Source organism: Quercus robur, chromosome 12 (genome assembly GCF_932294415.1).
Source record: "Quercus robur chromosome 12, dhQueRobu3.1, whole genome shotgun sequence".
NCBI lineage: Eukaryota > Viridiplantae > Streptophyta > Magnoliopsida > Fagales > Fagaceae > Quercus > Quercus robur.
Genome location: NC_065545.1, coordinates 26,318,264 through 26,332,577, shown reverse-complemented (window position 1 = coordinate 26,332,577; position 14,314 = coordinate 26,318,264). Strand labels below are relative to the sequence as shown.

The window sequence follows — 14,314 nt, the reverse complement described above, 5'->3', positions numbered from 1 at the left end:
AATTCAGATCTACATCTAAGAAAGACGCAGATCTGTTTTTGTTTTAAGAAAAATTCAGATTTACATCTAAGAAAGACTCAGATTTGTTTTTGATTATTGAGAAAAATTCAGATCTACATCTAAGAAAGATGTAGATCTGTTTTTGATTATCAAGAAAAAGTATTATTCACATGCAGATTATTGGAATGAAGAAAAAGATCATAACAATTGTATAAAAATCAAGATCATGCTTTAACAAAAAAAAATAATAATTCATGGATAAAGAAAAACATTCATCATCATAAACAAGAAGCATAAAAAGAAAAGGCAATTGAAAACAACCTCTTGCATGAGCACTCCTTGTTCTTGAGAGGATGTTTTAGGGTTCAAAGAAACTTATTTGGTTATCTTTAAAACCTAAAAACCTAATTTTAGCAGCAAATCTTAGAGAGGATCAGCAAATATCAGTAATTTGAGAGCCTCAAAACGTATGCCTCTCAGAGCGTCACCCGAAGGGCGTTGGGCCAAAGCCCAAAAGGGGGAAATTCGGCCCTTTGAAAGTGCCATTCAACACTCCAAAAATGCCGAATTATGAGACCCAGCCTCTATTTATAGAGGCCAGAAGGCTCTAAAAAATAGCTCCGATGTGTAGAACGAGAATCAGGACTTATCCTTTTGTGAAAAGACTGAGAAGAGTGTGCCTTATCGTCACCCGAAGGGCGTTGGGCCAAAGCCCAAAAGGGGGAAATTCGGCCCTTTTAAAGTGCTGTTCGGCACTCCAAAAGTGTCGAATGGGCTCTTGGACACCGAACGTTCTTCCATGTTCAGGTGCATTTTGGACTCTCCTTTTAGGGTTTTTTGATCCGGTCCCCACACCTAGATGTGTTTTCATCTGTAGTCTATGATTTTTATCCATTTTCTGGATAATTTGGACTTTTTTAGAAATAATCAACTTGTAGATAAATACCCTAAAATAAATCTTGATAAAATTCAAATTATCCACATTTGTATGTCCAGATGTTCATTCCAAGTGTGAATGAGCATTGTGGTCACTATTTTATAGTGATTGCCTGTTTGGTCAAGTCATGGTTTATTTCTCATTCCATTTTGCTTAATCGTATTGTGCTTGTCTCATATGCTATTACAAGTTTTTCTGCATACAACGATGATACTGTGTTGTTATGTTTCAGGAGATTCTTGTTCATATGATTCAAGAGCTTATCAGATTTTAGAGTTAGGTGTGAGTGAGTTTTGTTCAACTGTTCCCAACTCACATGTTAAGTCTAGATTTTGTTTTAGGGTTTTGTCACGGAATTGCCAAAGGGGGAGATTGTAAGGTTGAATTTTATCAACCATCTTGTTGGCTTTATTCCGTACCAAATTTGCTTGTATTTTAGCAATTAGTAATCCTGTATTTAGGTGGAAATCATGTAAGGGTAGTGTGTGAGAGAGTGTAAAGAAATGCTCAAGATTGTGCAAAGAAGTAGGGACTCGCGACTGGATCTTGCGGGTGGCTCGTGGCTTGCAAGCCGCCAGAAGTTGCACACGTGCCAAGCATGCCAGAAGCTGAAGAGTCACGCCAACTGTTGCACTACAGGACAAAAGTCCTAGGCTGGCCAGGCCGTTAGCTTACGGCTCAACACAGTCGCGAGGCCAAGTCGCCAGAACACCCTGTTTGGGAAAAACTGACTTTTCACATTCCTTCTTACCTACTATATATATACCCTTATACCCACGATATTCAGAGAGCTTCCAGAGAGAATTTTGAGAGAGAAACCCTAGAGAAAAACAAGATTGATTCATTCAAAATCTTCACATAGAGACTTTTCAAATTCCTCTACTCTCTTCCTCTCCATTGTTAAATCCTTGAGATGTACATTACCAAAACCTTTTCTCACCATACCCATATCTGTGAGAAGGCCATTTGGTATTTGGGAAGCAGTTAAGAAGGGACCAATTTCATATTGGTAGATGCTATGGTCAAGTAGCGGAATCCGGCAAGTTAAAGAAGAAATAGGTTCGGCGTAACCTCGTTAAAGTAGGAGCTTGGAGGGCTTAGGTACATTGGGTAGATTAGGCTTGGAGGGTCTTCTGCTGTTCATGTATCCCAACTACATTCTTTAGTGGATTGTTTACCGCTTGGAGGGCGGCGAAGAGGTTTTACGCCGAAGCCTTCGGTTTCCTCTTCGATAACACATCGAGTGTTGTCCTTGTATTTGCATCTTTCTTCCCTTAATCTTTTCCATTTAATTTCTGCTGTGAATGTGATTTTATTTGATTTAGATTGTTTATCAATTTTGTTTTAAGCTTATGTTCATATTCCGTATATTAATTGTTTGACATTAAGCTTGAATTGGTAATTTGTAATTTGAGGGTTTAAATGTTCATAGTGTTTTATACACTAATTGAACTTTCATAATGCAATCATGATTTTTCGGGTGCATGAATGACCGTTCAAGTCATTCCCCTTGATTAAATCATAAGTGCAAAATCGAGTGTTTATGATATATATATATATAACACATTATTTTTTATTAAAAAATTTTGTATGAATGGGCACTTCATTTTAACAAAAAAAAAAAAAAAAAAAATACAAGAACGCAAAAAAAATGAGGGAAAAAAAGGATGGAAAAAATACCCAAAAAAAAGAAGATGAATACAAAGATAACCCGAACGAGAACTATTGAGAAGTTAATAAATAATAATAATAATAATAAATAAATAAATAAAAGGAAAGAAATAGTGAAACACAAAACCAAAAGAAAAAGCAGTCATTGCACGGGACAAAGCTGTCCAAAACGTAAGACTCTTTGTCTCACTCGTTTTCACCATATTTTGGGGGATTCATTTCGGTGGATTTGGGAAAAAACACATCCGTACTCCACCCGTTTTTATTTTGTTTTGTTTTTGTTTTTTGTTTTTTTTTTTTTTTTTTTTTTTTCATCTCTAATTAAACATACAAAAATTTCATTGGGCTTAAGTGTACATAAGATTGATTAACTTGTAAAGAGATGCATATTTTTTTAATGTCTTCATTCTAGAGTGAAACAAAGAAATTAACCGGTTGGTCTTTTTTGGTGCAGAAGTTGAGACAATTGGTGAAGTCAAAAGGTCCAATTAAAAAATATTTTCTCATTAAAAATGCTAATTTCTTTTTGAAAATCATTAAAAATGTTAATTAAAGATCGAAAAATAACCATTTTTAATAATATTAAATTATACTTAGACTAGTAGGTGAGACCGCAAGAGGTCTAATTTTTATTTGTAATTAGTCCCTAAAAAACTTACCTACTAAGTCTTTCTGTTTCTGAAATTTCAAGTTAGCATCTTGGATTTCTAAAATTTAAAAGATAAGCACTATTAGTCATTTTGCTAATTTTAATTGGGAAGATCGTTATGAACAATACTTTTTTTTTTTTTTGGGTGATTAGACAGCTAAAAAGATTTATAGAAGGAAAGAAAGAAGGAATACATCAATAAGGGTGGGTATGCTGTTGGGGTATAATATCAAAAAACTCAGCAAGAGCAGCACCAAGGGCAAAACAACCTCCAAATTTATTACATTCAGAGCAAGTAGCCAAAAAATGAGTTGCTCTATTTGCTTCTTAAGGGTATTAGCTGAACTGGATATGGGGAATATGGGATGCCAATCTGAGAGTGTTTGATGTTAGGACTGAATTCCTTACTTTCCATACAACAGTACACATGATCATATACCACAGAATTCCTTACTTTCCATACAATACATGATCAACTACCACAGATACAAAAATGAGAAATTTATCTCTATCTTTCCAGCCTAAAAAACTATGATTTAAGGGAGAAGTCACCAAATCAACTAACTAACTAGCTGACTTTAGTGGTAATTTGTTTGGCTTAAAACCCCAGTCATTATTGAACTAGCTAAAAGGCTTTGACCAAATAAATAATGAAGATCCATAATGGGCACACCGGATTAAAACTTGGAGTGAACCTAGCTAGCTAGAGATTTTGCCTTCAGTTAATTTGGAGAATGATCCATATATAGCATCATTTTGTGTCTTTCATGAAATTAAGAGCTATATATATATATATATATATATATGCATTAATGCATGTTTAGATGAAAAGAGAGATTTTTAACTGAGTGATTTGGAGTTTTTGCCCAGAACCAGCGATCCTTAATTTCCGCACCTCCATTCCTAATTGGAATTTTCCAAATGACTTAATTAACTGTGGCGATTTATCTGGAGACTGGAACCCAAGAATCCTCCCATACATTTTGAAACTTTAAAAGAACAAATTAAAAACTTTGGCAGGTAAGTTTTAACAACCATCAGTATATTCCCTCAAAATTTGTGTACGTGTTTCTGTCACTAGCATTTGTAAATAAATAAATGCCACCAAAGCATTGCAAATGCAAACAGTGGCAGTGGTTGGCGGGGGGAGCTTCTAGGCTCAAGGCTCTAGCTCTAATAAAAGTGGCATCATTTTGCCGCATGAAGCTTCCCCGTGTAATACCTATTTCTTTTCCTCAAAAAGCGGTGATATATTATATAAACCGCCCTACAAAGTTCCTAACCTCTCTACATTCGTGCGCGTGTCCACATTTGGCAGTCCTTCAGCACCTTGCAAAGACAAACACTTTTAGTGTCGGCCTCCGGGAAATACTTTTTTTTTACTTTTAATTTTGAATATGATAATATATCACTTTCATATAATTTATTATGAATATTTTTTTTATTAAAACTAATTATACCATCACACCTTTATTAATTACTATTAATTATGAAAAAAAAAATGTAAAATTTTGTATCTCTAAAAAAAATTATTATATTTTATTATTAGCCATTAATTAATTTTTTTGAATTCAATTATGAAAACAAATATTTATGAAATAAAATAAAAATACTTAATAGCACTTTATACAAAATAGTTCTAAGTGCTTGCCGCCTAACTTCCTTTTTTTATGTTATATATAATTATTTTATTTTATTTTTATATATAAAAAGTTCATCTAAATAGAGCTTAATTATATAAAACTTCAAGAATACTCTGAAATTGAGACAGACAGTGAGAAGAAATCAGTGCACATCTCAGTTCAATGGAAGGTTAATTAGTAGTTCAAGACATTTGTTGAGCTCATGCCACATGATTACATGAAAGCTGTTTAAGAAACTACCAAATACTTTGTAAAAACTCAAAAAGAAACTCTTTCCTTTTTTTTCCTTGTACCAATTGCTCTTAGCCGAGTCAGTGTTAATAAAACTAACAATATCATATCCTTCTTAATATAATATTAATACCAAACAAATAAGAGAAACTTAATTACACCAATCAAATCTTGTAAAGTTGAATTTATTCAACCATCTAATTGGCTTTATTCCGTGCCAAATTTGCTTGTAATTCAGCATTTAGTAACCCTGTATTTAGGTGGGTTTGTTGTAAGGGTAGTGAGTGAGATAGAGTGAAGATTGCTCAAGAGTGTGCAAGAAAACAGAGACTCGCGGCTGGGACTCGCGGGTGACTCGCGGCTGCAAGCCGCCAGAAGCAGCACACGTGCCAAGCATGCTAGAAGATGAACAGTCATGCTAGCTGGAGCACTACAGGACAACTAGCCATACGGTTAACTCGCGACTGGATCTCGCGACTTAGTCAAGCCGCGAGGTCAAGCCGCGAGCCACCCCTGTTTTGTAAAACCTGACGTTTCACATTCCTCTCCCACTCCAGTATAAATACCCCTTTTACCCACGATTGAAAGAGAGCTTCCAGAGAGAATTTTAAGAGAGAAACCCTAAAGAAAAACAAGATTGATTCACCCACAATCTATACATTAGAGTCTCTTCAAATTTCTCAACTCTCTTCCTCTCCATTGTCAAATCCTTGAGAGGCATTTTACCAAACCTTATTCTCACCATATTCATCACTGTGAGTGGGCTGTTTGGATTTTTGGGAAGCAGTTAGGAAGGAACCAATCTACATTGGTTGATGCTATGGTCTAGTAGCGGAATCCGGGAAGCTAGAAAAGAAAAAGGTTCGGCGCAACCTCGTTGGAGCAAGAAGCTTGGAGGGCTTAGGTGCACTGGGTAGATTAGGCTTGGAGGGTCTTTTGCTGCCCATGTATCCCAACTATATTTTCTAGTGGATTGTTTACCGCTTGGAGGGCGGCGGAGAGGTTTTACGCCGAGGGCTTCGGTTTCCTCTTCGATAACACATCGCGTGTTGTCTTTGTGTTTGCATCTTCCTTCCTCTCTATCTTTGCCTTTTTATTATCTGCTGTGGTTTTATTTTGTTATGGCTTAGATAGTCCTTAACCAATTTCGTATTATAGCATGTGTTAAGTTTCCGCACACTAGTTGTTTGACATATTGCTTGTATTGGTTAAGTTGTAATTTGGGGGTCTAAACGTTCAAAGGTGTTTTGTATACGTTTTTGAACTTTCAAATCTCATTCTCAAAAAAAAAAAAAAAAAATTCCAGCCACGGCACTCACCCTGATAAATTACACCCTAAAACAAATAAATTAAGATTAGCTTCAAAAGACAAAAGCAACATCAGATGTGCCACCAGTCTCTTCAACCCAAGGAAGATTCAAGCTCAGTTTTCCACTATCCACCAACCACTCAAACTCTACCTCAGCCCCATTCAAGTAGGATTTCTTTGGAGACACACTTGAGTATGCCAAGAAATCACCATCACCCTTAACTTTGATTTTAACCCTCTTCTCAGCTCCAGATTTGATGTATTCTAATTCTTGAATGGTACCACCACTGTTAAACATGTTTGTTAGCCCAATTGGAGCAAATTTGATGGTAGGGTCGACCTTCTCAATTGGCACAAAGCTGAATAGCTCAAATGAAGATGGTTGAATAGTGACTTGAATTGCATCAGATTTGGGGGTCATTAAGACCAATTCTTCAGTCTGATTGAGGTAGACTATGTACTCTTCAGACTTACCCATTTGAGCAGCTTCTATCTTCTGGTCCCATTCGATGTCAAAGACATGCACTGTACCAGACATTGGCTTGTAGCACTGAGAGTGGCCCTTTATCCTTTGCTCCTTGGGGTCCCAACCAGCCCCTTGGCAGTTGAATGCTCCAATTACTCCTCCAAACTGTATAACATAACACGTTAAGTATGTTTGCCTTTGAAAAAAAAAATGATAAATATGAATCAATAAATGTAAAGACACTTAACTTTTTTTTTCACAATTCAGTTTATTGTGATTGATATATAATAAAAGTGATTATAATAATGAATCTATGTGATAGCGACATTATTCCAAGTTATATCTGAAAAATATCACAATGAGATTTTAGTGGTTGCCAAAAACAGTTAAGATGAAACTTTATGTGTCAGTGATTAGACTATTAGTTCAACATTATCCAAGCACAGGAAAAATGAAACTGACCTCTCAACTAACATATCCAAAAATATTCTTATTATTGATTAAAGATGAAATTTTCTGTACAAGTATAGATTGATCAAAGAGTACATCTCAAAGAGAAATTGATACCTTGTTGAAGTTCCAAATTTTGAGAATGGTTTTCTGATCAAATAGAGGGTTCTTGAAGAGGCAGTCTCTAGTTGGGAGAGCAAAATGTTGACACTTGGGAATGGTACCATCAGGATACACAAGCTTCTTGATTAGATCAAAGTCGTGGCCGCCTACTGAATCACTCACATAGACAGGACCACCACAAATGGCCCTTGATCCTGCATGGAATTTGGCACACAAATGGTCTGACTGGAACATATCCCAATCGGGTTGTATGAACTGGGACATCCACATGCTGTTATAGGCACAATGAATCATATGCACCCCTTGTAGCCAATAGACTCCCATTGGATCCCCATTTGGATCTTGGAACCAGAAATCATCACCTGTAACATAAAAAAATAGCAAAATCAACCTCCATATCATATTAAGATTTTTATATGGTTTAGAAACTAGTTGTAGAGTGAAAAAGAGCGTTTGGTTGGACTTTCTTACCAACTCTTCCCATGGAAATTTGATTTGTCCCGAGAAAGAAGAAGTCATTGCATTGTTGCATGCTAGAGATTAGTCCATTTCCTTTAAAGTTTTTGGCAAGAGAACTTGTCAGTCCCTTAAAATAAGCCTTTGCAAGCTCCACCCGACCTCCATATTCTTCAGAAACATACTCAAGAGTCTGTATTGAAAATTAATTGATGGACTATTCAAACACATAAAAGGTTAACTAATAGAAAATAGAAAACTGGGGTTGTGTAGAAGACCTACATGAATGACATCAACTTTCACTCCTGTTATTCCAACTTCGGCAAGATAGGAATGCATCGAGTCATAGAAATCCACAGCTTGATCAGGATGAACAAGCCCAATCCCGCCTTCAATGATTTTCACCACAGCAAGATCCTCCATGGTCCCATCAAGCCCAGGAGAGAGTTTGCAGGGAATAACCTTTGTACTGAGATGCGTTGAACCTGGCCTAACACCACCCCAAGCACCACAAAGAGCATGCCACACATAAATATCATCCAAACCTTTGAACTTTGTTCTCAAGTCCCTTGTGAAAGCCTTCATTCCATAGTTTTCAGCCTTGCAAGAACAGCTCCCACAACCTGGGCTCGAAACACTGCTTTCTTCTGCACCAAACATCTCATTCAACTCTTCTTTAAACTTGACAATTTTCCTTTCAAATTCAGACAAATCAGTGACTCCAGATTGAGCCGCCTTGTCACGATATTTCTCCGCATGCTCTAGCTCTATTGCCTTTGAGATCAGCATCTTTGGCCTCTTTGGATCAAATGAAGGAGCATCAGGACCCAACAAGGAACCACCTTTGTATTTTCTAAACTTTTCACATTCATCAAGCCGGTGAAGCCTGGCAGTCATTTGAGTCCCACCAAGAACAAGATTTTTGGTATCCTCATTCGGGTTCTCACCATCCATATTGATGCTTTGCCAGCCATCATCAATGATGACAAACCGCGGTGAGACACCACCCTCGGCGAAATCATTCACTCCATGCCAAACACCAAGAGGTTCAACGGTTAAGTAGAAGGCATCCCAAGTGCACCAACCAAATTTGTCAACAAGATTAGGGACTGTTTTCTCTTCTAAGAGCCTAAATGTATTGAGATGGATCCTAATAGCACTATAGGCCTCTTTCATCAAGTTGTAGGGATTATCACACACATGCACATAAGCAATTGCATCAAAATTAGATGCTTTCACTTGGCTAGAACCACTCTCAGCACAAATCATGACATGTCCATCAGACCCAGGATGGAGAGCAGACCTAAAAGAGCCTTCAATTATAGGTATAACAATGACATAAGACCTTATTTCAGGGACATCTAAGAGCACCCATTGGGTCTCCATTTGTAAATTTGACCCAGAATTTCCCACCCACATGGTAGACCACCATGTTTTGAACCTAAAGATGCTTAGAAAATCTCTACCACTAAGCCTACCCAAGGAGTTCATCAACCTATCAGATGGCTCATCCTTATTGAATCCAAGAAACCCACCCCTATGATCAAGCTTAAGGACACGCTGGAGCAAGGGAACTGGAGCATCGGAGGATTGGCAGATTGAAGTAAAGGGACTAAAAGAGACATTGGTTGGAACTTCAGTGAGCAAAGGCACACCTTGGACACTAAACTTCCCATTTGACAAATCAAAATACTTTTCCAATCTCTCCCCTTGGAGGACACTTAATTTTGAAGCAACAGGGTCGTTAGGGGGTGCCATGATTGAAGAATTTCAGAGGAAAACAGAGAAAACAGAGGAAGATAAAAATAGAGAACCCTTTGAAGAAAACTCAAAAAACACAAAGCCTAGAGAAAATTTTGGTTTTAACGTGGAAGATAAGGAGCACTAACTTGATTTATATGGGAGGAAGAGATCGGGTCATTCTACGGTACCCCTATTTTTTTTAGGGGGTATGGTACCCACACAAATCATGACAATAAATTTGGTGGGGTTTTAATCCTGATAGTTAATTTTATTTTAATGGGTTACAGGTTACTGGTAGAGTAGGTTAGATATATAAACCTAAAATAAAATTTAGATTGTTCCTTTCATGCCGTTCTCTCTATCCTTCTCTGAGGTTCTTGCCGATTGCTTCTTCAGTTCTTCTCAAAAAACCAGATTGCTTCTTCTTGAGTTCTTTCTGTCATTCTCCTTTAGCACCTCTTCGACTTACTATCCAGTGAAGGTTTCTTGAGATGATCATAATCTCTTTGATGTTGTTAAAGGTAAGGATCAAACGATGAAACCTAGTTTCATTGCCATTGTTTTGTATCCCTTTTTCTTTGTTGGTTTTTCAGGGCTACCCATTTGAAAAGGTAGATATATGCAATTATTTCAAAGGATTAATGTCGTTTTTTCTATGGGTATGGGGTGGGTTGGGGGGGAATCTTTAATCTTCTCCATGATTTGTTATATAAGTTGATTAACAGTATCAATATTCATTTGTTATGTTTTTTATTATTATTATTATTATTATTATTGTAAACTTTCACATATAAGAGTATGTGTTTCTAGTGTTACTCAGCCTTGCTGGAATTAAGGATCTCCTCAGCGTTGTTGGGATTGAGGATCTCCTAGGCTTTATTTTCCTGGAGTCAAAGATCTCCTAGACTTTGGTAAAACTAAGAATGTACCTAGTCTTGCAGGAATAAAAGATCTCCTCAGCTTTGTTGGGATTAAGGATCTCACAGGCTTTACTTTCCTAGAGTCAAGGATTTCCTAGGCTTTGCTGGGATTATGGAACTACTCCATTTTGCTAAATACATGGGCGGAGCCAAGGAACTTGTTCATTTTACTAACCTGCACCATATGATGTTATTATCAAGTTGCTGTAAAATTCTTTAGTCCCACAACATGAAGCAATTGCTTTGCTATGTAATTTACATTTCATCAAGCCTTTTTGATTTGCTTACTTCTCTTTCTTTTTTCTTTTCTTTTTTTTAAAAAGAAATGAAACAATATTATGAAATTTTTTTTTAAAAGAAAATAAATTAGCCCCCAAACGTGAGACAATTCCTTTACTATGTAGCTCATACCATCTTCATTTCATTAATCTTTTTTGATTTGCTCACTTCTCCATTTTTTCTTTAAAGCAATGAGGCAATTTTTTGATTGTTTAAATATTATTACATGACCCCTCTTACCCCCTTTTTTTTTTTTAAGAGTCGGGCAATGATCCATTATGTTCAAAATGTAAAATGAAGAAAAATAATGACGCATAAAACTTATCCTGTGTTGGGAAGTTCCCCAAAATTCCATATAAAGTCCCTCAGTGGGGCATTCTTTGGAGGAACCCGCACTTTTGGGATCTTGATGTTGAATGCACTAAGAGGAACTTTCCTTCCTCTTGGTGTTTCCTAGCTTTGGAGTCATGCTTGCGAAGGGACTGCTTCTTCCCTCTCCTTTTCCCAGTCCCCAGTGGAGTCGCCTTAATGTGTGGGTTCCTTTTTTTGGAAAGTACCCAAGTCCATTGATGACAAGGGATCTTGGGCCTCCAAGGATGGATGGTTGGACTGGGTCTCATTCTCCATGGTCTATTGGGGTTGTTATATGAATTGGTTTGTGCGCAAGTCACATAAATCTCCTCAAGGCAAAAATGCGATTCCTCCTAAGTAATAAAATACCATTATAAGTGTTTTAGTGTCATAAAATGATCCTTTACTCTTACGTAATAAGTAAAATAATCATTCATAATATTCACAATGAGAAGGAGATTGAAATAGAAGGTTTAGGGCTCATCTTTTATTGTGTGAACATTTAAAAGAGTTCTTTTACTGGGTACCCTGAGCGTAATATCGTGGTACCTCGGACGTGATGTCGTGGTACCCCGAACGTGATGTTGTGGCTCCCATGTGTACTAGGTCAGTATTCCATGGAACCTAGAATCTCTTGAACTGTAGGACCTTTCTCCATGTTTATTATGCAATGGAGTTTCGTCCTTTCCCTTTACCTCTATAGGTCCTGCATAAGAACACACTATACAATACACATATCTTCAAATAATTGTTAGTTTCTTAGATTAGAATATACATTTTAATATATATACATATATGAAAATGAATTTCATGAGAATGAGTCAGCCACGAGGATCCTGGCCCCAATTCTTCTTAGTGCTTTTGCACAAGACTTGTGAGATTTGGAACTCAAGTCCAAGTAGCTTTGCTTGGGCATTGCCTTCCAAGATAGTCAAGTGAGGAGGATTTTGTGGGAGAGAGTGATATTTGATGTGTGCATGTTTTGGCATATGTTTCTTTGGAGGCTAAGTGATATTTTGAATGATCTCAAAGATATGGGACGAATTCCTCCACCTTGGCTCTCTTATTTTGTTCATTTCCTCTCCCTTCTTGGGCTATTAAAGCTCTAAGAATATATCTTTTGAACCTCCGAATTGTCCCTCTTTTCTTCCCTCTGAATCCCTCTTTTTCTCCTCCCTTTTTCTGCTATGCCTTAGTGTTCTTTTTATAGTGGACATGGTTTGGTACCCCGGGCGAGAACATCCCTAGTCTGCTGGGTAAAACCATGTCCTCTGGAATCTGAAAAAGTGCATTGGGCAGAAGTTTAGTTTAATTAGGCAATTATAACTCAAAAGGGGCATTTGGCTTTAACTATAAATGAAAGATTCCTTCTTGGAAAGTCAAAGGAATAGGTGGGCTGCTTAATGTAGTGGATGACAGCTTTAGTTGAAAATGACAATTGAAAGGAAATTGTGGGGAGGTGTCATGCACATGGGGGAACTGAGTTTTTCCATTGGTTCATGCATTCCAAGTAAATATATGAACCAAGGGAAACCTTCGGGATCCTCCTTTCACCAGAAATCACTCCCCTACCAACCAAACCACTTCTCCCTTACTATTCACTCGGGATCCCACAGGCTTGGACTATGGGTTACAAAGATATTACTTGGTTTTGCTGGATTTTTAAAGGCGTTTTTGTTGGAAATCTGAACATACATCTTGGTTTTCCCATGTGTTGGCCGAGGTCATCTTCTCAAGGCTTCAAAAGGACACATCAAGGTCCTAAGGCCTTGATGTTCTTCTTGCTGCATATCCTTTGGCCTGACCAAGTCTAGGTCCTCTTCTTTATTATTATTATTATTATTATTTCTTTCTTTTTTCTTCTTTTTAGGACATTGGGCCTTCATGGTCCTTCTTAACTTCATGAATTTGCCCTTCTTTTGTTAAGACCGATGGTCTTTCCTTACTTTTCATAGAATGAGCTATCATGTAAAATTTTTGGTCATCAACAACCACCAAATGTGAGAAAAGAACTGTCACATGTGATGTTGGAACTGCACAATGTGAGGATGGAACCATCAAATATGAAAAAAAAAAGCAACTTGGTATAGCAGGTTACCTACTAGTGGGTACCGTACCCCCCCATTTTGGGGGGGGGGGGTACCGTAGAATTACCCATTGTATATAGGTATATACATGGATAGGTTGTAATAATAATGATGTTTGAGTTTGGAGAATATTGTGTCATTAAGTTGTTAAAGTGAAAATTCAAGTTCTGGAATTTTCTAAGTGAAAATTCGAAATTCAGCATTTTCGATTAGTCGAAACTTTGGCTTGATCGATTGAAATAGTAAGAAAATAATCATAGAGTTTCTGGATGGTTCGATCGTTATTCGATTCCTGTTCAATCGATCGAAAGGACCTTTCTACTAATTGAAACTCGAAAAATTGAATTTTCTGTAGAATTTTCTAGTGACTGTTCAAAAAGGTGAAGATGTTTCAAGGCTTGTGAACGGTTTTATGAAACATTTTAACTCTCCATACGTACCTTTTGAAGGGTTATAACCCTATGGGTATAAATAGAGGTTAATGTTCACTTGAAAAGATGACAAGTTTGTAGAACCCTGTGGGTATTCTCTCCAAAATAGTAAGTTACAAAGAAACACAAGAAATCTTGCGGGTATTCTCCAAAATTGCTATTTGTAGAACCTAATAAACTTGGTTGTATCCTGGGGACAAGTTTGTAGAAACCCTTTAGCAACTTGCGTATGAGGACAAATATTGTCTAAGGATAACATTCAATTGTGCCTCAAAGTCAATCACTAATTTCTATTTACTTGATGTGTTCATTCGTTCTTTCATAATTACTTCTTAATTTGATAAAATCCCCAACAGAATATGAATGTAAATTACAAGAATATAGGATGATTTGGTTTGACAAAGAGCACAAGAAGTTGTTTGGTTGCACAAAAAAAAGTGGGAGAGCTATGCATGTATATATAAGCAGAGAAGCTGAAGTAGGTGATTGGAAAAAATGAATAAACAATAGAATCAAGCCTAAGATAAGAACTTTGGGCGGTTGTTGCGTTGTTGGTAATGGTTGGTCT

General features: G+C 37.0%; 1 protein-coding gene across 1 annotated transcript; it reads right to left on the bottom strand.

The window, feature by feature from the left end:
- Nucleotides 1-6,424: 6,424 nt before the first annotated feature.
- LOC126709792 (stachyose synthase-like) lies at nt 6,425-9,901 on the bottom strand. The gene is made up of 4 exons (XM_050410133.1): nt 8,218-9,901; nt 7,951-8,128; nt 7,474-7,841; nt 6,425-7,071 (listed from the first exon to the last, which is right to left on the bottom strand). Exons 1-4 carry the CDS (start codon nt 9,691-9,693, stop codon nt 6,493-6,495), a joined length of 2,601 nt encoding a protein of 866 aa, XP_050266090.1. The 5' UTR covers nt 9,694-9,901; the 3' UTR covers nt 6,425-6,492.
- Between the last annotated feature and the right edge of the window lie 4,413 nt (nt 9,902-14,314).